At 39.6% G+C, this 24,962-nt stretch overlaps 2 protein-coding genes across 2 annotated transcripts; one reads left to right on the top strand and one right to left on the bottom strand.

Annotated features, from left to right (window-relative positions):
• The first annotated feature begins 5,354 nt into the window (after positions 1-5,354).
• On the top strand, positions 5,355-23,214 carry zgc:110789 (Xan_ur_permease domain-containing protein). The gene is given in 17 exon segments (XM_034223393.1): positions 5,355-5,402; positions 6,129-6,269; positions 12,541-12,552; positions 12,554-12,604; positions 12,606-12,629; positions 12,631-12,701; positions 15,385-15,544; positions 16,577-16,758; positions 17,194-17,314; positions 17,643-17,799; positions 17,933-18,186; positions 18,485-18,649; positions 18,762-18,870; positions 18,966-19,061; positions 19,505-19,769; positions 20,163-20,214; positions 21,287-23,214. Coding segments are annotated over 17 exon segments (2,139 nt in total). The 3' UTR covers positions 21,518-23,214.
• Positions 20,478-24,732, bottom strand: LOC117550837 (protein FAM180A-like). The gene is made up of 3 exons (XM_034223394.1): positions 24,654-24,732; positions 20,897-20,994; positions 20,478-20,807 (listed from the first exon to the last, which is right to left on the bottom strand). Exons 1-3 carry the CDS (start codon positions 24,730-24,732, stop codon positions 20,478-20,480), a joined length of 507 nt encoding a protein of 168 aa, XP_034079285.1.
• Positions 24,733-24,962: the final 230 nt, after the last annotated feature.

Below are 24,962 nucleotides of genomic sequence, written 5' to 3'. Positions count from 1 at the left end.
CAAATATGACATGTGGGGTTCCTCAAAGCTCCATCTTGGGGCCTCTTCTCTTTAACATCTACATGCTACCACTGGCTCAGATAATAAAAAACAACAAAATAAGTTACCATAGCTATGCGGATGTCACACACATTTACATAACCATTTCACCAGGAGACTATGCTCCAATTCAAACACTGAGTAAGTGCATTGAACAAATCAATGACTGGATGTGTCAGAACTTTCGCCAATTAAACAAAGATAAAACTGAGGTAATGGTTTTTGGAGCCAAGTCAGAACGTATAAAAGTGAGCGCTGAGCTTCAGTCTGCAATGTTCAAAACAACAGATAAAGCCAGAAATCTAGGTGTAGTCATGGACTCTGACCTGAGTTTCAACAGTCACATTAAAACAGTTACTAAATCAGCTTACTATCACCTAAAGAATATATCTAGGATTAAAAGACTAATGTCACAGCAGGATTTGGAAAAACTTGTCCATGCTTTTATCTTCAGTAGACTCGACTACTGCAATGGTGTCTTTACAGGTCTCACTAAAAAATCTATTAGAAAGCTGCAGCTGATTCAGAACGCTGCTGCTCGAGTCCTCACTAACACTAAGAAAGTGGATCACATCACTCCTGTTCTGAAGTCTTTACACTGGCTTCCTGTGTGTCAAATAATTGATTTCAAAATACTGCTGCTGGTTTATAAAGCATTAATGGTTTAGGCCCAAAATACATTTCTGACCTACTGCTAAATTATGAACCATCCAGATCTCTCAGGTCTTCAGGGACTGGTCTGCTTTCTGTCCCCAGAGTCAGAACTAAACATGGAGAAGCAGCGTTCAGTTATTATGCTCCAAATATCTGGAACAAACTCCCAGAAACCTGCAGGTCCGCTGCAACTCTGACTACTTTTAAATCCAGGCTGAAGACTTTTCTTTTTGCCGCTGCACTGTAACTTTACTATCTTTGCTTTTTATCTTTGCTTTTAAATTAGTGTTTTTACATTTCATTTGATATCATTGCTTTTAAATTAGTGTTTTTAAATACGATTTTATAATATGTTTCTTAATGCTCTTAATGTCTGTCATTTTTGTAAAGCACTTTGAATTGCCTTGTGTTGAAATGTGCTATATAAATAAACTTGCCTTGTCTTGAATCAAAAGACACCACATTCTTTGAACACAACATGTGGACTTTTTCATCCAGTGTGGATAAATAACTTAATTGTCCTGTTGTTATCATAGACTGTATATGGTTGTTATCCAACAATGTATTGGTGTTGTTTTAGTGATACAATATTACTAAACCTTATCTGCCCTTGATCACAGAACAGGGTACTAAGATAATATTCAGTGTAAGGTATCTTTTGAAAAGAATGAGATCGCATATTTCTAAACTAAACTAAAATTCCCTCTAATGTCAAACTTATTCTTTACGCTGTCCAGAGAGAAATACTCAGATCTTGTAATTCAGTAAAAGTAGAAGTACTAGAGGGTAGGAATACTTACACAAGTAAAAGTCCTGCATTCAAATTGTTACTCAAGTAAAACTACAAAAGTATTGGCATTCAAATATACTTAAAGTACCAAAAGTAAAATAACTCATTATGCAGATTGGCCCATTTAAGAATCATTTATATTATATGTTTTATAACATTAATCCGCAAAGTAACTAACTGTACACAATAAAGTACACAATTTATTTCTGAATTGTACTCAAGGATTACAAAAATAATGTCACAACAGGACTTAGAAAAGCTTGTCCATGCTTTTATCTTTAGTAGACTCGACTACTGCAATAGTGTATTCACAGGGCTGACAAAAAAATCCATTAGAAAGCTGCAGCTGATTCAGAACGCTGCTGCACGTGTCCTCACTAACATTAAAAGAGTGGATCACATCAGTCCGGTTCTGAAATCTTTACATTGGCTTCCAGTCGGCCAAAGAATTGATTTTAAAGTACTATTGCTAGTTTTTAAATCATTAAATGGTTTAGGACCAAAGTATATGGTTGAACTCCTACATAATTACGAGCCATCAAGGTGCCTCAGGTCTTCTGGGACGGGTCTGCTATCGGTTCCGAGAGTAAAACGATTAACCCAGCTTCCCCCAAATCTCTCTTTTGTGTCCATATATACCCCGGGATCCTGTGTCGAGGCTAATCCTGTTGCTGTGGTCGTATGTCCTGGATCCTCTAATCTGAGCACTGGATCTGAGTCCTGGACTTCGAGTCCTGGCTGAACCTGTCTCTGCGGTCCTGACTGACTCTCACCATACTACTTCCCTGATGGCTCCCACAAGATTGCTGACATCCTCGTGGATTCATCTTCTTATTATAGACACATGCATTTCCAAACATTTGGACTACCTATGTTGTAAATGTATTATCTTTTCGATTTATATACGGCATCTATTGCACGCCTGTCTGTCCTGGGAGAGGGATCCCTCCTCTGTTGCTCTCCCTGAGGTTTCTCCCATGTTCCCTTTAAACTGTGGGTTTTCTCTGGAAGTTTTTCCTTGTACGATGTGAGGGTCTAAGGACAGAGGGTGTCGTATTGTCATACTGATATTCTGTACAAACTGTGAAGACCACTGAGACAAATGTAACATTTGTGATATTGGGCTATATAAATAAACATTGATTGATAAAAACAAAACATGGAGAGGCAGCATTTAGCTGTTATGCCACGACACTCTGGAACAAACTACCCAAATCATGCACGTCCGCAGAAACGCTTATTATTTTTAAATCGGTACTAAAAACATATCTCTTTGCCCCTGCTTTTAATTGAGCTGCTCATATTCACACTACAGTATGCCTTTTAAACATGTATTGTATACATGTGGTGTTTATTTTTATTATCTTTGCTTTGTAATGCCTGTAGTAAAATGCCATTATATAATGTGTTTTTACTGTATTTATTCCTAAAAAGTCTTTTAATTTGTTTTGTAAAGCACTTTGAATTGTCGCGTACAGAAAAGTAATATATAAATAAACTTGCCTTGTCTTCAAGTAAAGTAGCATAACATTGAAATACTCAAGTAAAGTACAAGTATCTCAAAATTCTACTTAAGTACAGTACTTGAGTAAATGTAAGTTACTTCCCACATCTGGACAACACTCATTTTGAAAAGGAGAGAATGCCCTTTTAGATAGCTTTCATTTCACATAATAATTATTGTTGAAACAACATTCATGATCAGCTTTGTTTAGCACACGTGCAGCACATTATTCTGTTAAATAAATACTGTGCACTCAGTCATTGATTGCTAACTGCCCCTATCCCAATTTGATTATAGAGAAGCCTCTGAAACACACACTTGAGAAAGTTCACTGTCTCTGAGGCTAAATGTGATCATGTGCTTCTGAGCTACAGAGACTGACGTGATCAACAACAGGTTGGGTGGAAAGAAAGCATACTTCTTTCTTCACACATTGAGCTATGCTTTGGTGATTGGACACACATTGACACATAATGATGCATGTTGAGTTATTCTGTTAGAGCAGATGACGACAATGGCTCAGCTGCTTATTATCAGTCCAATCAAGAGGTGTGACGCTTCATTGAGTGATATGAAAGAATACTGACACCATCACAGATCTTCGCTACCTGACATGTGAGGGATCTTCAGGGCCATCCCTGGCCAACTTGAGGCCCCACACAAAGTTAGATGAAGAGGCTCTCTGTTTCGCGAGCGTCGACGGGGACGGTGGGTGCTGGAGCAGCAGCGGAGACCTCCGTCCGCAAGATGAGGCCCCCTCCGCGAGGTGAGGCCCCCTGCGTGATCTTCCTGTAGGGAGGGACAGCCCTGGGGATCCTTGTGATGTGTAGTGCACAGAGTCACATGCACACAGAGCAGAAGACCTCATGATGTCCCCACATTGTTCTCTCTGTGCTTTTCAAAGTTTCATGTGAGCTCAATTTCCTTTAACTTTTCTATTTGGTGCATTTTTTCCAGCTCCCATTCCCTAGTTTTATACATTCCCTAAAAGCGAAGACAACTCTTAATACGTTTATTAATAGCCTCTTGCTTGCTTTGTCTACTTTCCAGTGTTAGCTATCCATCTGTGACCTCTTTTGACTTTGAAACAAGACGAGATGCAGACAACAATCCTGTTCTCTGTCACAGAGGCTGAGGAAATGATCCGGCCTACACATGCAAATGGTGTTAGAATCTGAACCTTCTCGGCTGTCGTACTACGACCTCTTTAATGAAGTAGATGTGGGCTGCTATCAAACTCTTAATTTAGACAAATAATATAATTTATTCTAATATCATTTCAGGGGAAATGGAGCTTTACGGTAAATTAGTAAATTAAGTTAACATTTACTGAACATCTACCCGTCATCAATGGCAGCATGTGACAGTTTGGCATCATGTTAGAGCTTGGAAGGTTGGTGATGGAAAGGGCACAAGCTATGGCCTAAAGGCTTTTCTGACTATTGACATTTGACTCTGTCTTAAAGGTCACCTATTATGCACAATCCCCTTTTTCATGTCTTTTATACATAAACATGTGTCCCCTCTGGGTAAAGAGATTCTGAAGTTTCAGGAAAAAGATTCGCTCACTTTTTGTCCTGACCCATTTATATAAAAACCTGTCTGAAAATGAGCTGATCAGATTTTGGCCACTTTATGATGTCATAATGTTTTGTTGGCTTGTGTAACCATTAGCCAACCCCCCCCCCCCCCCCCCCCCCCCCCCCCCCCCCACCTTATCACCGGCATCTCCTCCTAGAGCACCATTGTGTTCTTTTTAACCAAATATCTCTCAGAGGGGCGTGGGGAGGGGCTCCTTATTTTCATCTAAAGTAACAGACAGAGAATCAGCACTTTGGAAACAGGGCTGAAACAGAGGGGATTATGGGATGCTGTAATGATCTGTTTGGTATTTCAGCCAAACACTTCGGAGACATGTTTTGTATATATCTGAGACCTGTAATATATTGATGAAAAACAGTATAATAGGGGACCTTTAAACAACTGTGCAGGCTTTTTTAAGGTCGATGCAAGGAGATAAAGAAATTGAGAAAAAAAGAGCGTGAGTTAAAAAATACGTCTCAATGGCTAAGCCCTACCTAGCAGATGCTGGTTGGTCAGCTGCTCTTTCAGTTGTAATTGGGCTCACATGAGCTGCTGGTGGGAGTCATTTCAGTCAACAAGCGCAGCAGTCTTATGTCTGAACTCTGCTCCTTCATAGCAAACTGCCAACCCCTCCCGCCTCCTCCCGCCTCCCAGATCTCCCCTTTTAGACTCCCCCGTCCTCTCTTGATGAGCTCCCTCCCCTCTCGCTAATGTTATTTCACTTTTCTGTTTTGATTTCGGCCCCAGAGGACCACCACCTGAGCCTATAGGGCTGAAGCTGACATGGCTCCAGAAAAGAACAGTAATGGTCTTGACAACTATGCATTTGCAGTGAGTATTACTTACATTTCATTTAGTTATATCCTATAGAAAAATGTCTTTGAATGCAACACACTTTTAAATGTGTGCTTTTCTACAATAGTGTACAAATATTAACGTATAGGCTCAGATCAAGGTTAGGTTTTTTTCCTTTTATATGAGTGAATGTGAACACATCTGCAAGTAACAATTATAGATGTATCTCTCCTCTTATCACTGAACTGGATAATCCACGTGTTGTGATGTTTAATGCCACATTAGAAACTACTTTTTTTTTGATCAGTTAATAATTAACAACAGAAAGAGCAGCTAGCAAAGTAGCGTCATGGAGACATGTGAATGTACTTGTTTACATTCTTGCGCCTCCATGCTTAAAATCACATTATTGAAGAGATAAGTGACATGCTGTTTAGTCAGACAAACAGTAGTGTTGAGTCTCAATCTTGAGCGATTACACTTTTTTGAAAATAAATACATAATAGCTCATCTGACTCTAGCGTGTTGTTTTATAATCCTACTTTATCTTGGATGAAAGAAGGAAAATCAATTTGTAGTGCAAGTCATGAGCTAACCACATTTCCTTACTGGGAATTATAAGTCTATGAGTGTCCTATAGTTATGTGGCTATTAAAGCATTTTCTTTGATGTAATATTAATTTCATGTTTGTCAAAGTTACAGATTTCCATTATTTCATATATATCTCTAATTCACCCGTGTCTCTATCCGTCAAATTAAAGCGTGAAGGGCGCTCTTGTGATCTACCGGACACACAACATGGAGAAGAATTGGACATGTCCATGGAGTCAGACAACAACAAGCTAGTATACTGCGTAACAGATGTGCCTCCCTGGTACCTGTGCATCATCCTCGGCATCCAGGTACGTCAGCAAAGGGTGATGTTTGACAATGAGTCTCTTCCGCCATTTCCTGCCTAAAAGCCTATGGGCCCTTCTCACTTCGGTTAAATGGATTCCTTGCGTCCCTCACTTGCGTCGTTTCCCTCAGGGTCGGCGTCATGGGGGGTCATTCGCGGGCCATGCCCCCCCAAATGAGTCACTGTGCCCCCCCAACGCAGGGTGGGCAAGCCTTACCACTTTGCCGTTTTTTTTGTTTTTTGTGAAAACGTTTCCACTAAAGGTTGTTTGTGTGAAATACATCAGAAATAAAGAATACAAATATAAAACACAGCCTGAGGTGTGCTCACTGCTGCTCTCTGATTGGTGTGTTGCTTGACCAATGACCCCCGACTTTTGTTTTGTTATCATTACGTGGCTATGTGTTTAGATGAAAGCCCAGTGGCGATCTGTTAAACTGATTATACAGTAAAGCCATCGAAAATAATATGATATACAGTACAGTACAAGTAGCCTACTTCTGGGTCTCTGTGTTTCATTCAAGCTCGGCTCTGTGTGTGTGGCACGAGCGCATTTTGTGAGTGCGCGAGCGGTAACGTGGAATGTTGTTGTTCACATCTGGTTAGCTAGCTATGCTAACGGATATAAAGAGCTGTTTCTACACCAAGGTGGAGGAGAGTCCTCTCCTGTCAGACTGAAAAGATCGTATAACCTCAGCCACAGGTAAGGACTCTCTCAGTGTTTAGATAGTTCACTTTAGTGTAAGTTATCTCAGTGGGTCTCAAACGGTTTGGTCACCATTTATGTAAACAAGTATTTGCGAGGAACACCTTTATATGATCATTATAGTTATTAAAAAAATAAGAGAATAAATGAAAAACGGGTATGAAATACTATAGGACATTAACACAAGAATACAGTTTTAAAGGGGAGTGATTAGTAAAATATCCATAAAGAAAAAGTAAATCTGTTACAGTTCTGTTTCATATGGGTGCTGCTGAGAGATGTAGGCTATCCATAGATCTCTTCATTTTGCTCTCAAAGTGCACCAGATTGATGCATTTAACTTCAATATTTTAAAAATAATCTTCCCGGGGGAGCATGCCCCCAGACCCTCCTAGAGCAGGTTAGATCCACCCCCACCTAAAACATGTTCACATGGATAGGATACTAAATACATTTGCACACTTTTTATATGGTGGCCTATGTCCATATGTTTCTGTTTTGGTGGTCGTGCCACAACCGTGCATGTATGCACAAGTTGTTAGGGAAATAATTGTCCTAGACTCCTAGATATGACGTGCATGACCAACCCTGACGTCTGTTATCTCCTTTAAGGAGATAGGCTGCTTCAGCCATGATGTTGTTGTTCCCATTCTATGACCGGGAAACCCTAGGTCACAGATGGTTTATTGTTGTGGGTACACTGGGACACTTCCTTCTCTGTGTTTGTGGACTCTAAGGTGTGAAATCTTCGAGGCCATAAGTGTCAGACGCAAGTCACTCAGTGTTCCCAACTGTTTAGGCTATCTTCTCAAATATGTTGATTACTCTCTGTGAACCAGTTAAATGGGCTAACGAGAGAGAGGCGCTCCAGAATTGACGTGGCAACTCTACCATGCAGTCAGATCGTGGCTGCTGTGACTTGTGATGTGAATCCTCCGGCCGAAGCTCCAAATAAACCATCAGTGTTTGACATCAAAGCTCCTGCTCTTCCCGTGTCTCCTTCATGAGTCGGTGACTCCCACTGCATTGCTACACAGAAGTTTCCCCCACACAAGTCATGGTGCGCTATAAAATAGCACAACACCCCTGCAATGTGTGTGAAAGACAATAGACTTTACAGCATGTTTTTTAAAATTGAAGTTGCGTTGGTGTTTGTGTGTTGGTTGTTGACGGCAGTGTGTGCCCCCCCCTTGGTAAATGATTGCCCCCCCATTCGATTTGTTCTAGAGCCGACCCTGGTTTCCCTGCGTCTAGTCCCTCCCACTAGGGAAGCATGGAGAGATGCAAGGAAACCACGAGAAGCAGGGAAATGAGTTTTAAGAGCAATGGGACGTCCTTTCCTCCGGAGTGTCACGTGAAGCGACGTCCGTTTGTGATGACGCTGCACAGCTGATCGTCTGACAGCAGCCAGCTCTGTCCCTGTTATTTCCACACACACCCCCGCCTCTGTTAGTACACATTTACTGACACAAACATTTGTATCATCTGTTGTAGACCCAAATACATTAAATAAAATAAGAACTAAATCTCAAAAAAGATAAACGCCATTCTTAAAATATAAACGAAAAAAGCGATCATGAAAATGTTTCCAATAAATGAAGAAAATGATTTTTGACCACTTAGTTGTTCAGATATATCACATATGTGTAACTAAATGATACATTAATTGAAACAAAACACGGTATATAAACTGAGGAGTGACTCCCGTGAAGTTCATGTATTTTCTTCACTCCGCTGGGAAACTGCTCTCATGTCAAGAAGCATCAGATCAGTGCATGCACTGCCTCGTCCAATCAGTGAGCGATACACAGTAAGGGGGCGGGGCGAGTGTCTGCGGATTTCATCGAAGGATGGTCTGGTGGTTCCTTGGTTATAGCTCCTCCATTATCGCTCCTCGCTCCTCCCTCCTCGGTCCTCGGGCAAAAATAAGGCCATTTGGACGCTACTCAAGATGGCGCAGAAAAATCAACTTCCGGTGAGACCGAGACCGAGGAGCGAGGAAATGAAAAATAAGAGAAGTGAGAAGGGCCCAATGTAGCGTAGCTTGTGTTGTTACAATGCAAACATGACCACAGTGTCCCATGAGAGCTTCCGTTGGACGCTACCTTCACGGTTGGTTAGACTTGGTTTTATTTATGTATGTCTGATTGTGAAATTTGCTTCAGATACAGTTGGGATGGTAAAGTCAGTGAGAATTGGTTGTATGTATTTAGTGTTTCCTCTGAAGACCTGACTCAGTTGTATTGCTCCATTTAAACTTTTTCCTTTCTATTTGAACTGCTAGTATCTCTTTCACGGCATAAATCACGGGTCCTTCCAAGTGTACCCAGAGACTTGTTACTTATAGGGATGAACTGATACCGATTCAGGCCAATACTGACTCAAATAGCTTGGTTGGTTTAGAAGCAATTGATAATTTGTACTATGCACATACATAAATAAGTATTCAACCAATCTATTGCTGCATTAAAAACATCTATTGAAAAAATAATTCCTTTTTTATTTTGTAATCATAACCAAGTTTCTGGTGTTTAGTAATACATAACCTCAGTAATCCCCAAACATCCTGATTGGACCAGTGGCGAGCCGTGACTTTTATACCTAGGGCCCTCTGACCCCCCCCCCCCCCCCCCCCTCGAAAGAAAAGAAGCGATATTACGTCACAGTTTATACTTCAGCGGAATATCAAAACAGCGGCCCGGGGTGCAAAACGCATCAATGACAGCGACCCTCTACCACACAGAACAACAACATTTATATAAACACCTATCATGACAGGGCACCCACAGCCAAGTAACAATTAAAAATGAATTAAGTCGGCACGGCGGCCCACATTGAAAATGACTTAGGCCTACCTTTGATGATCAAATCACTTAAACACACAGTCCATCCTCCTGTCCTTTTGGATGAAGCACTTGCGGGTCATTCAGCTGATCCTTTGCCACTCCAGTTTATCATTGTAGGCTAACTCAATTTTGAAAATGACTCGGTTAATAATTTCGCAACGATGTCATCATCACTATCACTGAAGTGAGCCATCACGAACGAACTATGCTAATCATCTATCTATGATTCGAAAATAATAAAACTAGTGTAGACATGTGGATATTATCCGGCTGAACAAAACGTGCATTTATTTAACAGGTTCGTTTTCCACAGACCTTATTTCAAGCTATTTTCCAAAACCCTATGGAGAAATCCCGTTGCTTTCTGTCGAGGGAATCCCATGGATGCAGAGTCGGCTCTAGAACAACTTGAATGGGGGGGGCAATCATATACCAAGGGGGGGGCACACACTGCCGTCAACAACCAACACACAAACACCAACGCAACTTCAATTAAAAAAAAACATGCTGTAAAGTCTATTGTCTTTCACACACATTGCAGGGGTGTAGTGCTATTGTATAGTGCACCTATGACTTGTGCATACATGCACGGTTGTGGCACGACCACCAAAACAGAAACATATAAGGACAGAGGGTGTCGTTTTCTCATACTGATATTCTGCACAAACTGTGCTGTTGTATTTGCTGTAAAGTGTCTTTACTGTAGGTTTATTTTTGTATTATACTGTATATACAGCACTTTGGCTCGACCAAAAAATCGTTGAAAAATGTGCTATATCAATAAAACTTGATTTGATTTGATATGGACATAGGCCATCATATAAAAAGTGTGCAAATGTATTTAGTATCCTATCCATGTGAACATGTTTTAGGTGGGGGTTGGACCTAACCTCCTCTAGGAGGGTCTGGGGGCATGCTCCCCCGGGAAGATTATTTTTAAAATATTGAAGTTAAATGCATCAATCTGGTGCACTTTGAGAGCAAAATGAAGAGATCTATGGATAGCCTACATCTCTCAGCATCCATATGAAACAGAACTGTACACAGATTTACTTTTTCTTTATGGATATTTCACTAATCATTCCCCTTTTTAAACTATATTCTTGTGTTACTGTCCTATAGTATTTCATACCCGTTTTTCATTTATTCTCTCTTTAATAACTATAATGATCATATAAAGGTATTCCTCGAAAATACTTACATAAATGGTGACGTTTGAGACCCACTGAGATTAACTTACCTAAAGTTAACTATCTAAACACTGAGAGAGTCCTTACCTCACTGAGCTGACGTTATAAGATCCTCTCAGTCTGACAGGAGAGGACTGTCCTCCACCTTGGTGTAGAAACAGCCCTTTATATCCGTTAGCATAGCTAGCTAACCAGATGCTAACCACAACATTCCACGTTACCGCTCGCGCACTCACAAAATGCGCTCGTGCCACACCACACAGAGCTTGAATGAAACACAGAGACCACATGTACTTGTACTGTACTGTATATCATATTATTTTCGATGGCTTTACTGTATAATCAGTGTAACAGATGAACAGATCGCCACTGGGCTTTCATCTAAACACTCAGCCACGTAATGATAACAAAAAAAAGGTCGGGGGTCATTGGTCAAGCAACACACCAATCAGAGAGCAGCAGTGAGCACACCTCAGGCTGTGTTTTATATTTGTATTATTTATTTCTGATGTATTTCACACAAAAAACCTTTAGTGGGAAACGTTTTCACTTAGCCTATATGATAAAAAAAAGAAAAATCGGCAAAGTGACAAGGCTTGCCCACCCTGCGTTGGGGGGGCACAGTGACTCATTTGGGGGGCATGGCCCGCGAATGACCCCCCATGACGCCGACCCTGCATGGATGTATAATAAGAAGGGGAATCCGAGCGCAGCTTACTTCCGGGTTTTAGGATGCGTCACTGCAACCACTTGCATAGACCTCACAGCGGGCCGGAACTTGTCATAAAGTCCGCGAAAAAAAATCCCGCCCATTTAGAGGGAAGATATGATTGGTCAATTGTACTGTCATTGACATTACTCTCTCGTTGAGTTACTATAGCGGGCCCTCTGTGAATGTAGTAGAGGGACCAACAAGCTCTCCCGTCTTCACATAACTCGCAGAGGACGGCATTTAACCCTTCATATTCCAACAGAAACTGAACAGGCAGATCGAAGGATTCATTTCTTTTGGAAATATTATTTTAAATACAATTTAAATCAAGTTATTTTGGTAAAAAACTAATGAAAAATGTAAACAACAACAAAATATTAAAAAAAATATTTTAAAAAAAAACGTTTTGTTTTTTTAAATGTTTCAAATATTACTTTTTAGAATATCTTAGGCCCTCACAGAGGTGCCTAGAGGGCCGTGACGGCTAGCCACTGCTTATTGACGCAGCCCTTCAGGCAAGGCAAGGCAAGTTTATTTATACTGTATAGCAAAAAATGAAAGAATTCAGACAAAGGCATTTGAAAACAGTCATTACAAATAAAAGATAATAAAAGAAACATTAAAAGAAAAAAATACATGAATAAAAATTACATGAATAAAAAATTACAGTGCAGTTTCTACTAACATTTTGTTTGGATGCAGGTTGAGCCACTACTTTAGGCTGATTGTTTTCCCAGGGTCACACAACATTTTGTTAATTCCTCCCACTGTACTTCAAACATAAATGTAGCTTATCTTTTTCTCTGTCTATGTTCCCTCAGCACTGTTTGACCGGCGTTTGGAGGAATCATCGCCATTCCGTTAATCCTGTCTCAGGGGTTGTGGTCTGCAGTTTGATGGCATCACACAGAGGCCACCTCATCAGCACCATCTTCTTCGTCTCCGGTGTTTGCACTCTGCTGCAAGTTACCTTCGGCATCAGGTAAGGCAGTCAATTAACACAAGTTAAAGAGCAATGTTTATTTTATTCTGATGATACCATTTACATTTCTCTTTAACATGTATCACTGGCTGGATTTTTCATTTCACTGCTCTTTTCCATGCGTTGTTGGTCCATGTTTTAAATCCAGCAGTGTAGCACGGTGCATTAAAGTGGAATTAGTCATGCTGCTCCTTTTTATTAAACCGGCAGAACAATCCTTCCTTCTTAACCTCTGTTAAACTGCAGGCCTGCTGAAGTGAGTGTGAAGCCCTAACCATGAACAACACAATACTTTACTCTGTAATTGGGCACAGCTTTTATTTAAGGGATTACCAGAGAGAAAGTACAGCTTTACCTTAAGATCCTTACAAATGGTAAGGTATTTTTAGGTGTGAAAACATAAGTAAAAAATGAAATGGAAAAGTACCCTCAGTATAATGTAGATCCCTGCCAAAAGTGACTTCCTCTCCTAAACAAAGAAGAGTGAATTGCAGTGGCGTCGCCTGGCCTATGTTATCCATAGATCTCTTCATTTTGCTCTCAAAATGCACCAGATTGATGCTTTTTGACTTCAATATTTAAAAACAAATCTTCCGGGGGAGCATGCCCCCGGACCCCCCTAGAGGAGGTGGAGGACCCCCCCTAGAGGATGTTAGGTCCACCCGCTTTACATCTGCTTACACCTATATGCTGTGAGCTGATTATCGAGCCTTCATTGTAGCAAGCGTCGCGGTACACTGTTGTGGTGTGTGTGTGTGTGTGTGTGTGTGTGTGTGTGTGTGTGTGTGTGTGTGTGTGTGTGTGTGTGTGTGTGTGTGTGTGTGTGTGTGTGTGTGTGTGTGTGTGTGTGTGTGGTGGAGAATGCTGCAGTAGAACATTCCACTGTAGCCCGGTACCTTAATGGGAAACCCTACGTGTTTTGAGCACCCCTCTATGAAAACGTCAAGCTACCCCACAGCACCCCCAAAAGAAAATCTCTGGGCGTCAACACTGTGGGCTAAGCCCCGAATGTTTCCAGGTTGAGGAAACGCCCCTGGTGAATTGTCCATCACAGTTTACTTACAATCAAGATGTAGCAAAAATTGGATTTATTCATCTCGTATCCTGCCAAATGTATGGAATAAATCCACTGATTCTCCAGTTTTGAACTCAGACCAAACTTAACTTTATACATTTCATCCACAACACAGGCCAAAAAGTGGCCTGCAAGAGACTAGGTAAGGTGTGTTTTTTAGTCTAGCCTGTTTCCAATAATGCCATTTGCCTCTGAAAGAATTGTTGGTCACTCGCAGGCCCTGACCACCAATAAACAGTTCAAAGAATACGTATTTTAAAAAATGGGTAAATTAATGCAAAACACTTAAGGTCTTTGAGCATACGTGATAATGAGCACAATAAATATTAGGCTAATGTGTCAAGCATTATGTAAATATCTGTGAACAGACAGATACACCCATGCAGACACACACACATGACCAAACACAGCCTTACATATTAAAATACCCTTTTTGGTACAATAAATGTTACTTAATAGTGTAATCATGCCAACAGGCATTTATATTTAGGTACCAAAACAATACTACAAAGTTATATTTTATGATAAAATACAATGCAATACAAAATAAAATGACTATATTTAATACAATTGAATGCAGTAGGAGCTGGACTTCTCCTCTGTTGCATGCTGCAGAGTTTGTTTTGGAGAACGACAAACTTCAACCAGTTCCGATGCTCTGAACTTTCATTATGTTTGTGCAGACTGGCTGAATATCGGTGTCGCAGTAGGATTAGGGCAGGAATTTCCATCTTATTATGTTTGGAATCTAGCTCTTGCTAAATCCACATTCTTCTGGCTTAGAACCACTGATGCTTTCTTGTCTTTCCCAAATACCTGGAGGTCGGCTGTGAAGAAAGGAAGCAGTATGTTTAAAAAGTTCCTAGAGAAGCTAATTATTTATGTCCCTCAAGATGAAACATTATAAACTCAAATCAAACAATATTTGCTAGCTGTGTTTCTTAAATATTCCCATGAGTTAAACATGTTACTGTATGTGTGCTAACTGTGACCTACTGTGAGAATCAGCTGTTTGATCAGTAAAAGAAACTGGTACATAAAGACTATTCTGAATTGAATTGAATTAAGTTGATTTCAACATTTAAAAACAATAAATAAAAGTTATTTAAGAAATAAATAAAATGTAAATATGTAAACATATACAACAGACTTTTTAATAAGCAATATAAACTAACATGTTAACATGCATGGTACCTTGACAAACTCCTATTCAATAGTCATTCATACTAAATTATTCACACACTCCAGGGCGCGTTCCAAGAACTAAACAACGATATTCATCTTTAACATACATAATCAATAACGCTACCCAATCAAGAAAGTGTAAACAAAATAAAAATAATAATAAACCAAAACCCTTATTTATGTACCTACAAAGTATAATATATATTTTAAACTGCCTGATATATATATATATTTATTCATTTCATATGTCAACTGCACAAAAATCACCCCACAATTCGGTTTTTCCTTTATCTTGATTAATTCCAAGCTATTTTGGGTACCATCTGACATGATGATAGCTAATGATGCCTAAAACACAATAGATCTGTCTGGCTACTTGTGGTTTCATTCATCCTGATGTCTTTGAATCTCTGCCATTTCCAGACTGCCCATACTTCAAGGTGGGACCTTCACATTGCTGGCACCGTCCATGGCAATGCTGTCCATGCCGGAGTGGCAGTGCCCTGCTTGGACCCAAAATGCCAGCCTGGTCAACACCTCCTCCACAGAATTCACTGAAGTATGGCAGACTCGAATGAGAGCAGTAAGTGAACCATCATAAACACAACTCACTTTGTTTCACATGTAAAGGGCCTCTGGCAAGTGTTGAACATGAATGTGTTGTACTAAAAACTAGAGCCACAACTTGTCTTATTCTTTTATCTTTTCTTTTGCTGAACTATGAAAACACTCGCAAAATAAGCAAACCGAGTTCACAGATAGCGATATATTGTAATAACTTAATTCAACAGCTCTAAACCAGATAAAGAAAACATCTTTCATATAACTTAAAGTGACACTAAGCAATTGTTTTGGGTATAACTGACAGTGTTACGTGTCATGTGACCACTGTGAATGATCTGATTAATAAATGCAAATTACGCTTTATTTGTGTTTACAGTTTTGTCTGGATTGAACAGCTAGCACCTCAACAGACTATCCAATATGCTTCAGGCACTGTGGGCTTTGGAAGCAGTCAATGAGTTTTTCCTCCCCCATTACCAGTCAAAAATCCCCCATCTGAGACTTATATACCAAGATAAAAAACATTCAAAGAAAGAATATATTATTAATACAGGTGATGATCTTAGAACAACTTCCTGGTCCTAAATGTGTTACTGTTTTTCTCTACACCCATCTTGTAACCCTATTAAATTATGTTGCAACCCCATCGAGTCTACATTGCCTAACATTTAAATATGATTAGATATGAGAACTCACTCAGATGTTGCTGCATATAATTGTTCAGACTTTTAGTTCAAGTTCTAAGGTTAAGTATCTCTCAAAATAGCTTTTGGAATGACCAGCAATAGAACAATATTATAATATAGTCATTTTAACTTTTCTGTGTGAAAGTGAAACGTTAAGAACATACTTAATAATAAGGCATTGTTTTAAGGACTGTCCTGTGGAAATGAAATTATGTGTGGAATACATCATTTGTTGTATCAGTTAATGTTGGCTGTGCTGGGACAAATGCTCATTGTTTGGACAAAATTCAAATTCTGTTTAACAGTAATATAATGCCAGCTCCAACACTTGACCCATGCAAAATGCTGATGTTGTCTGTCCTCAGCTGCAGGGGTCCATTATGGTGGGCTCACTGTTCCAGGTGTTTGTAGGTTTCTCCGGCCTCATCGGCCTCTTCATGCGTTTCATTGGACCTCTGACCATCGCTCCCACCATCTCTCTCATTGGACTGTCCCTGTTTGACTCAGCTGGTACCAGTGCTGGCAACCACTGGGGCATCTCTACTATGTAGGTACAATTAAAGAAATACATAAAAAAAAGGGTCTTTCTGCTACAGTAAAAGTAATAAGTGATTTATGTAATCTGCAATTCTATATTTTTTTCTAATTACTGTTCTGATTATCTTGCATTTAAGGTATATCTTGTCAGTTTAGTAAAGTTAGTTATTGGCTTAATGGGGTTTATCTGATTGTAATGCATTCATACCAGCTTGTCTTATAGGTTATGTTAAACTTGCTTCCTCCCCTGCATAGAGCACAGGGTATTCAAAAATATTATCTCTTAATCTCTTGGCACACCAATAAAGCCTATTAAATAAATCCTTCCCAAAGAACCTGCTTAGTTGCTGCTGTACTTTGCTTTTTTGACTTAGCAACAACCTAGTTAAGTTCTGTATTATTAAACAATGTTAAATACTAATGTTTTTGTTCTTGTCTCACACAGGACCATAGCACTGATCATCCTGTTCTCACAATACCTCCGTCACATACCTGTGCCATTCCCTACGTACAGCAAGGAGAAAAAACTGCACACGTCCAATGTCTACGTCTTTCAGATTCTCCCTGTAGGTATCAAACACGTTCATTGAGATATATTACATTACATTACATTTAGCTGACGCTTTTATCCAAAGCGACAATAAGTGCATTCGACCAGGAAGACACAACCTTGAAGAAAACAGAATCATATAAGTACATTAGGTTTCATAGAGCCAAACATTTCAAGTGCTACTCAACTGGCTATAGATAAGCCAGTCCTTTATTAGTATATAAGTGCTCTGTTAGCAGTTCTTTGTTAGTAATTCTATCGCTCGAAGTGGAGTCGAAAGAGATATATGAAGAAAACTGTTAGTTTAGTCTTTAGATCTTATCTTTTTTTGATTGTGTCCTCAGGTTCTTCTTGGAATCACTTTGTCTTGGCTCATCTGCTACATTTTAACAACCTACAATGCGCTTCCTAGTGAACCAAGTCAATATGGCTACCTGGCCCGCACTGATCTAAAGGGAGATGTTATCAGCCAAGCTCCCTGGTTTCGTTTTCCGTACCCAGGTAAAAGCCACCATATAGCCAACTATTGCATGGTTACTTTTTGTTAATTAAAAGTTACTGGAAAATGAAAGGGTTGCAGGCTCTTAACACATTGTGTTGATCTCTATTTCCTTATGTTTGAATCCAAACATAGGTCAGTGGGGGATGCCGACTGTGAGTATGGCGGGGGTGATTGGCATCTTGGCCGGTGTGATTTCCTCCATGATAGAGTCTGTAGGGGACTACCACGCATGTGCCAGGCTCTCTGGGGCGCCACCTCCCCCTAAACATGCCATCAACAGGGGTATTGGCATTGAGGGACTGGGCTGTCTGTTGGCTGGAGCCTGGGGTACAGGAAATGGAACCACTTCATACAGCGAGAATGTTGGAGCACTTGGTATTACAAAGGTAAGACCATAATGAGTATTTCTGGAAGTTCTTTAAAGCAAATGGCTTTGACTTGTCTAGAAGGCCAAAGCCAAATGCCTTCTTTTCCAATTTTAACCAAAGTTGAAATCATTTCTTTATCTGTCCCACGGAGTTTTGGTGGCCAATGCAACAGACTACCAACACATATCTCAACAATACTGTAGGGCCAGAAGTGTTTCTGTAATCCTGCTGACAAACAAGCAGTCAAACGTATACATATATGTAACAGTTGACGGTTTCAAGAGAAGACGTTTATATCTATCTATTTATTTTGCAGGTTGGTAGTCGCATGGTTATTGTAGCCAGTGGAGTCCTGATGGTTGTCATGGGTGTGTTTGGTAAAGTGGGCGCCATATTCACTACGATCCCATCCCCTGTGGTAGGAGGGATGTTCATGGTTATGTTTGGCGTCATCTCTGCAGCAGGAGTTTCTAATCTGCAGGTACTCATTCTAAAACATCATGGTGGCAATTTTGTATTGTACATACATTGTCCTAGATATTGCATGACAATACATTCCTCTAATGTTTTTATTTTATTTTACATATTTTCAGTATGCAGATATGAATTCTTCTCGAAACATCTTCATTTTTGGATTCTCCATGTTCTCGGGTCTGGTCATTCCTAACTGGATATTCAAGAACCCCACAGCTATTGCTACAGGTACATTAATAACATGTCCTTATTCAATCTGCATTTTTCAGAAAAAGCATCATAATATGGTTTTACTCAAACAATTTCCATTGTATTGTGTTTAGGTGTTGTTGAACTCGACCAGGTCTTGCAGGTTCTTCTGACAACCAGCATGTTTGTTGGAGGTTTCTTTGGCTTCATGCTGGACAACACAATTCCAGGTACTTTTGTTCAATTTCATTACATTATTAAACCCAGGAATAACCCAGTAAGTTATTGGTGTCTGGAGACATGATTATCAACTAGCTTGGGTTAGATTTAAAACAGGCTCACAACAGGGAGACATTCACCGTTAACATATGGCTTTTTTATAGTTTAAACTTTAAAGAGATTAAACAAATAAGCGTCAATACACATCTTTATTTTATATACTTACGGCCTGAAGCCATTGTGTTCAGTAGTTTTAGGAATAGAATTTGAGATTGAATCTGAGTTCTAAAATTTTTCTAAAATGACTGTTTTTAACGTAAGTTTAAACGCAAAGCATTTCCAAGCTTTATTAGAATACAACCAAGCTATGTCAGAGAATAACACAAGTCAGCAATCTCATTCCTTCAGTAGATCGTGATAGAAGGGTTTAACACATTTAACACGTGTCCAACAGGATCAAAGCATGAACGAGGCATCCTGGCGTGGAACAAGGCTCACAAGGATGAATCCAGCAACACACTGGAGAGCGGAGAGGTCTACAACCTTCCCTTTGGCATCAGCTCTTACTTGTCTTCTTCCTCCTGGATCCGGTACATACCATTCTGCCCTCCGAGTGAGCCAGACTCCCTGGACGGAAGTGGAGCACATACTAATGCCCTGGAGCCTAAGCAGCCACTTGGACATGCAGAGCCTTCACAGATTATTATTGGAGTTGCCATGTGAGTCCTGTACTCACTTCAGCATGCATTTTATGGATTTTTTTCCAGAAAACCATCAGAGGCAGCTCAGTTTGGACATCCTGACCTTTGTTAAAGACACTGTACTGTGACAACGTGGTGGAATTCCACATGAGCTTTGAAGTGACATTTGCGAATGGCAATTGCATGAAATTGGATACTATGTGGACTTTCTTTAGGGAGGAACTTAGGTACATGAGGCTAGTTTTATTAGATATCTTTATTAATTGTTCGTGTTAAAAAGTTATGATATTATAAACTGGATAACATATATATCATCTTGAAGACATGTTCTGTACAGTCATGTGTACTCACAGAGCATACCACTGGAGTGTAAACAATGATTTCTTGTTTCAATGTCTATGGTCTTCTCAGTCTTAGAATGCAGCCAGGTGTTAGTGAACAAACACTGAAAAGACATATGAATGTAAGTAGATCCATTGTATTGCTTTCAGCATTTTAATTCATCTGTATATACATCATGTTTTAATTAACTTTTCTGTGACAGTAAATTAATTATTATTTACTTAATTGTATCATTATCTTACCACCAACCAGTTTTTTACAGGTTTCTCTCTCAGTCTCCTGCTAGGACACAAGATAGTTCCAAAGCACATACCAGGCATATTCACTGATCTCCATGGATATTTATTTAACATGAATTGAACCATTAGCAAAACCATTATCCGTTCAGTTTGTCACTGTCAGATCCTGCTTGATTGCTTTGTACAAACTAACAAAAGAATCAGCCCATAAGCCTTGTTGGTGTTCAGTACTGGAATTAGCCATCCCCTGGGCGGTGTACACCAAGGTCAACAGGGTGCGTTCAAAATCGTCCTGATGTAGGTGACCAATGTGATTTGAAAGGCCAGAGATGAGCCTAAATACATCTGTTAGCTTCCTGGGAATGATCTCCTCACATATGACTTCCATATTTCTTGTCTTGCGGAGGGAAGCAAGCTCAGCATCTTGCACCGAAAACGCTCCACTGGCCTCAAAATGTGTGCCTGCCAGCAGGATCTAGAAGATGAAATTATCAGTGTCAATCCTTGAGGTTTAGTCAATGCTTTTTCACTTTAAAATTACATTTCGGGACGTAGTCATCTCACCTCAAATAATAAATGAACATCATCAAAGGAATTGTGGAAGTTGGGGTTCACCAGACTTTCCAACCCTCGCTTTATTCTGCGTGAAGCTGGGAATAGTGCTGTTTGAAAAGAGAAAAAGACTGAGAATGAGATTGGTAGATAAGCAGGGACAGTTTCTTTAGCAAAGCCTTTCATTCAGGTTTCACTTTATGCTTTTTTTGGGGATGATTTACTACTTAAAAGGCTTCTAGAACGTGTTAGTTGGACATTCCTGTGACAAGCAGTTTAAACTGCTCTGGCACATGTGATATCCAGGTGTATCTTGCCCTCACCAGGACAAACTGCAGTTAATATAGAATATGCATTTCAAACTCTACGGTCTCTGACCTTACAGATGACTTCTATCTGCAGGAGACAAGACTTCAAAGCCAGCAGAGGAATCAAAGGCGGAGTAACACACAGATCATACAACAGGCTCCAGATGATTTTGGCATGCAGTGTATAGGGTTAGCATTTCAGCCTAATTTCCACAGCATGGGAAAGCAGGGTTTCAACCGCAACAAATATTCCATGGACAAAGAAAGCTCAAAGGCAAATACCTTTTCCTTTACTTGTTCAGGATTGGAGCAAGAGGAAACATGAACCATGCACAGACTTGAATACTAAATACTCTGCAGTCACATCTCTTGAAAAATTAACTATACAGAAACAGAGCTCCAAAGGAAACAGTGTTATGGATTTATTGGCACCTACATGTAGTGGTCAGGTTGCAGATACAACCAACTGAAAACTCTTGCTCTTACCTCCTCACCCATTCATTGTAGTCATTTATACTAAGAGAACCTACGGTGGACTTCAGATAATTTAACAATGGAATCTTGAAAGTCATTAGAAGTAATTACATGGGGACCATGAATGTGAGTACCATAATATATATTCAAAAAGTTGATGTAGTGCATGTGACGTTACCCCATTTGTTTGTGTTGGTCTGAACAAATGTTGGTAAAAAACGATCAATTGACCCGGTAATGTTAGAGGAAATGTCAAGGAATCACCAAAGTCAGAGGGGTTGATCCTCTGGGGGAACATGAATGTCAACAATAATTGTTGAAGACACACCCATATCAAAGTGGCGGAACCACCGACCAATTGACAATATCATTCATCAAGGTAAGGAGATTGGGGAAAGACAGAAAGAAATCAGACCACAGAGATATTTAGACTGTTTTCACTTACTGTCCAGTATCTCCAACATTCTTTGCTTGCTGGTTTTATTAATGCGTGTAAAATCTGGACCTCATGCAGTTAACATTTCAAATAGAGCATAGGCTTCAGGTTACAATTATGGGTTGATAAAAGGAGAACAGATGGAGGGAAAAATGAAAGGAAGTCATAAAGATATAAATGCAGACAGACAGAACGCTACCCTTTCATGCAGGTATTCAGACCAGTGCTAAAGGGACTGTGACTCAACTGTTCTGTGTTGATATCATTCAACCTGCCAACGTGCAGAAGTAAAGATAGTGACCTGCTCATAGAGTGTTTATTCTTTTTAAAACGAGAAAATAAAAGGAAAACAGGAGAGAGGTTTTTGGAAGTTACTTAAGTAATCCATTAAATGTCTTAGCCAGAGTCAATTACCCAACTGCCAACCCTTTCGCTCTTGGCCGTGTCCTTGTTTATGTTAGGCTCAACAAGTGCAACAAGTTGATTTTAGGCAGCTGCATTATCATATTTTCCACACAAGGTTTACTTCTTATTTTTAGATAATGATTCACAGATCTAAGTTCAATATAGCCAGTAAAGGTATGCATTGATTTTTAGGATAATAATTTATTTGAGTCCTCCAAATTACGCTAAAAGATACAAACTAAAATACTTGCTATATTTGACAACGAAAATATCCAACATCTTCAACTAACTTTTAAGGAATCCAAATTGTGCTAATTGAAAGGCATTGCTGTGTGTTAATCATTGGGAACAAATTGGATTAGCCACTTCACACACGTCATTCATTGCCTTTATGCTGGACTTTTAAATGGTATTTGCAAAAAGTTAAACATAATGAAGACCATGAGCTCTCTGTGTTTAGATCACATGGTTCCAGTCAAACTCACATGCTTGTGATCCAGTTGGCAGTAAGAGGTAATTGTTTGGGAAACGTATCCACAAATCACTCAGTAAACTGAACACAGGGTGTTTTATGTTCACAAGCTGAACTCGGTATTAAAGGTCCCCTATTATACTGTTTTTCATCATTATAGGTCTCAGATATGTACAAAACATGTCTCTGAAGTGTTTGGCTGAAATACCAAACAGATCATTGCAGCATCCCATAATCCCCTCTGTTTCAGCCCTGTTTCCAAAGTGCTGATTCTCTGTCTGTTACTTTAGATGAAAATAAGGAGCCCCTCCCCACGCCCCTCTGAGAAAGATTTGGTTAAAAATAACACAATGGTGCTCTAGGAGAAGATTCAGGTGATAAGGTGGCGGGTGTTACCTTGGTTGGCTGTTGGCTAATGGTTACACAAGTCAGAAAATACTTATGACATCATAAAGTTGCCAAAATCTGTGGTTTTTATATAAATGGATCAGGATAAAAAGTGTGCGAATCTTTTTTCCTGAAACTTCCAGAATCTCTTTCCACACAGGAGACACAAGTTTATGTATAAAAGACATGAAAAAGTGGATTTTGCATAATAGGTCCCCTTTAAAGGTCCAAATATTACCTGGTGATTCCAGCCTGTTTACGATGTGTGTATGACGTGTTTCTCACTGTTGCTTGGATTTCATTTTTGGAATTTCACTTCCTGTCAATGTAGAAGTGTCCACAGCCAAAACTGGAAAATTCTACGATCAGGATTGTAGCATCGCATCCATTATTGAATATTTGCCTCTGTTTATATCTGTAAGTGTTTTTTTCAATAAGTGATAGGATCAATATGATTCTTATACAATCTAATCACAAAAAGATCTTACTCTTTATGACAAAAATAATTCCCTGAGCAGACTTGGTCTGGATATCTCAATATGCTTTTCATTCACTTGAGGAATATGAGTTTCCTCTCTCATATCATCTCACTTTTGGACCCTCTCTTTGTTTTCATATTAGAAACATGTGCAGATGACATATGAACCTAGCTGGATGAGAGAAAAAGTACAATTGTAGTGACAACTTCAAAAACTAATATTTAACCTCCACAATATTGTTATTATTTTCTCCGGTATTTATTGTAGCTCTGCTGTTTTAGATTCTTATTGAGTTCTTATTGAAACAGAGGATAGGCTCCTCAATTCCAAGCAGTTTTGCTTTTCTGATATATGTCTGTCCAATACACAAAGTAATGTCATTCCTCTTCATAAAGTATGTTTGCTTGTACAATAATTTGGGAAACCTCAGAGTTCGGAAACTAAATAAAAAGATGACGATCTCTCTGTTTCGGGTTTAATATTAAAGTTCAGCAAAACCAAGGAACAATGAACACAGTCAGACATACCTTCTCTATAAAACAAATTGGGGCTTTAAAATGTAAAATGTATTGAAACATCTAAAAAGAGAACACAGATAAATTACAAAATCTTATGTTGTCATACATTCTCCTGCATCCCAGACTCAGTTATCACTTTATTTGGATTACTCCACAATTGAATTCTCACAATCAACTTACAGTGCTGCTAAATGTTCTCTTTGCTCTGTAAAGAAACATGTAGATACAAAAACATCTTCCACAAAAACAAGTTTGCAATTTTTGATCAAAATGCTGAGTTCAATTCTTACCTTTAGTCCGACTTCGTGAGACACCTGTTCGGATGCAGCTGTAGAAAACACCAACAATGACCATCTTCCAGGGCAGCATGTTGGCCTGATCACTTTCACGACCTTACTTGCATATAACTGGAGCTGACCTGGGCTCTTCACTTCCCCTAGCACTGCGTCTCTGCCTGTTGCATTTCTCCTCTTCTCTTCACCGTGAATCTGCAGCCTCACATCAGACTCTACACCTTCTCCATCCTCCTGTTCACTTCCTCCGTCTGTCCTCAGGACTGCTCTGCTCCCCCTTCCATCCACATCTGATCTCACCCTCCC

This window comes from Gymnodraco acuticeps, unplaced genomic scaffold, assembly GCF_902827175.1.
Source record: "Gymnodraco acuticeps unplaced genomic scaffold, fGymAcu1.1, whole genome shotgun sequence".
In the NCBI taxonomy this organism is placed as follows: Eukaryota; Metazoa; Chordata; class Actinopteri; order Perciformes; family Bathydraconidae; genus Gymnodraco; species Gymnodraco acuticeps.
This window is presented reverse-complemented; position numbering and strand designations above follow the sequence as displayed.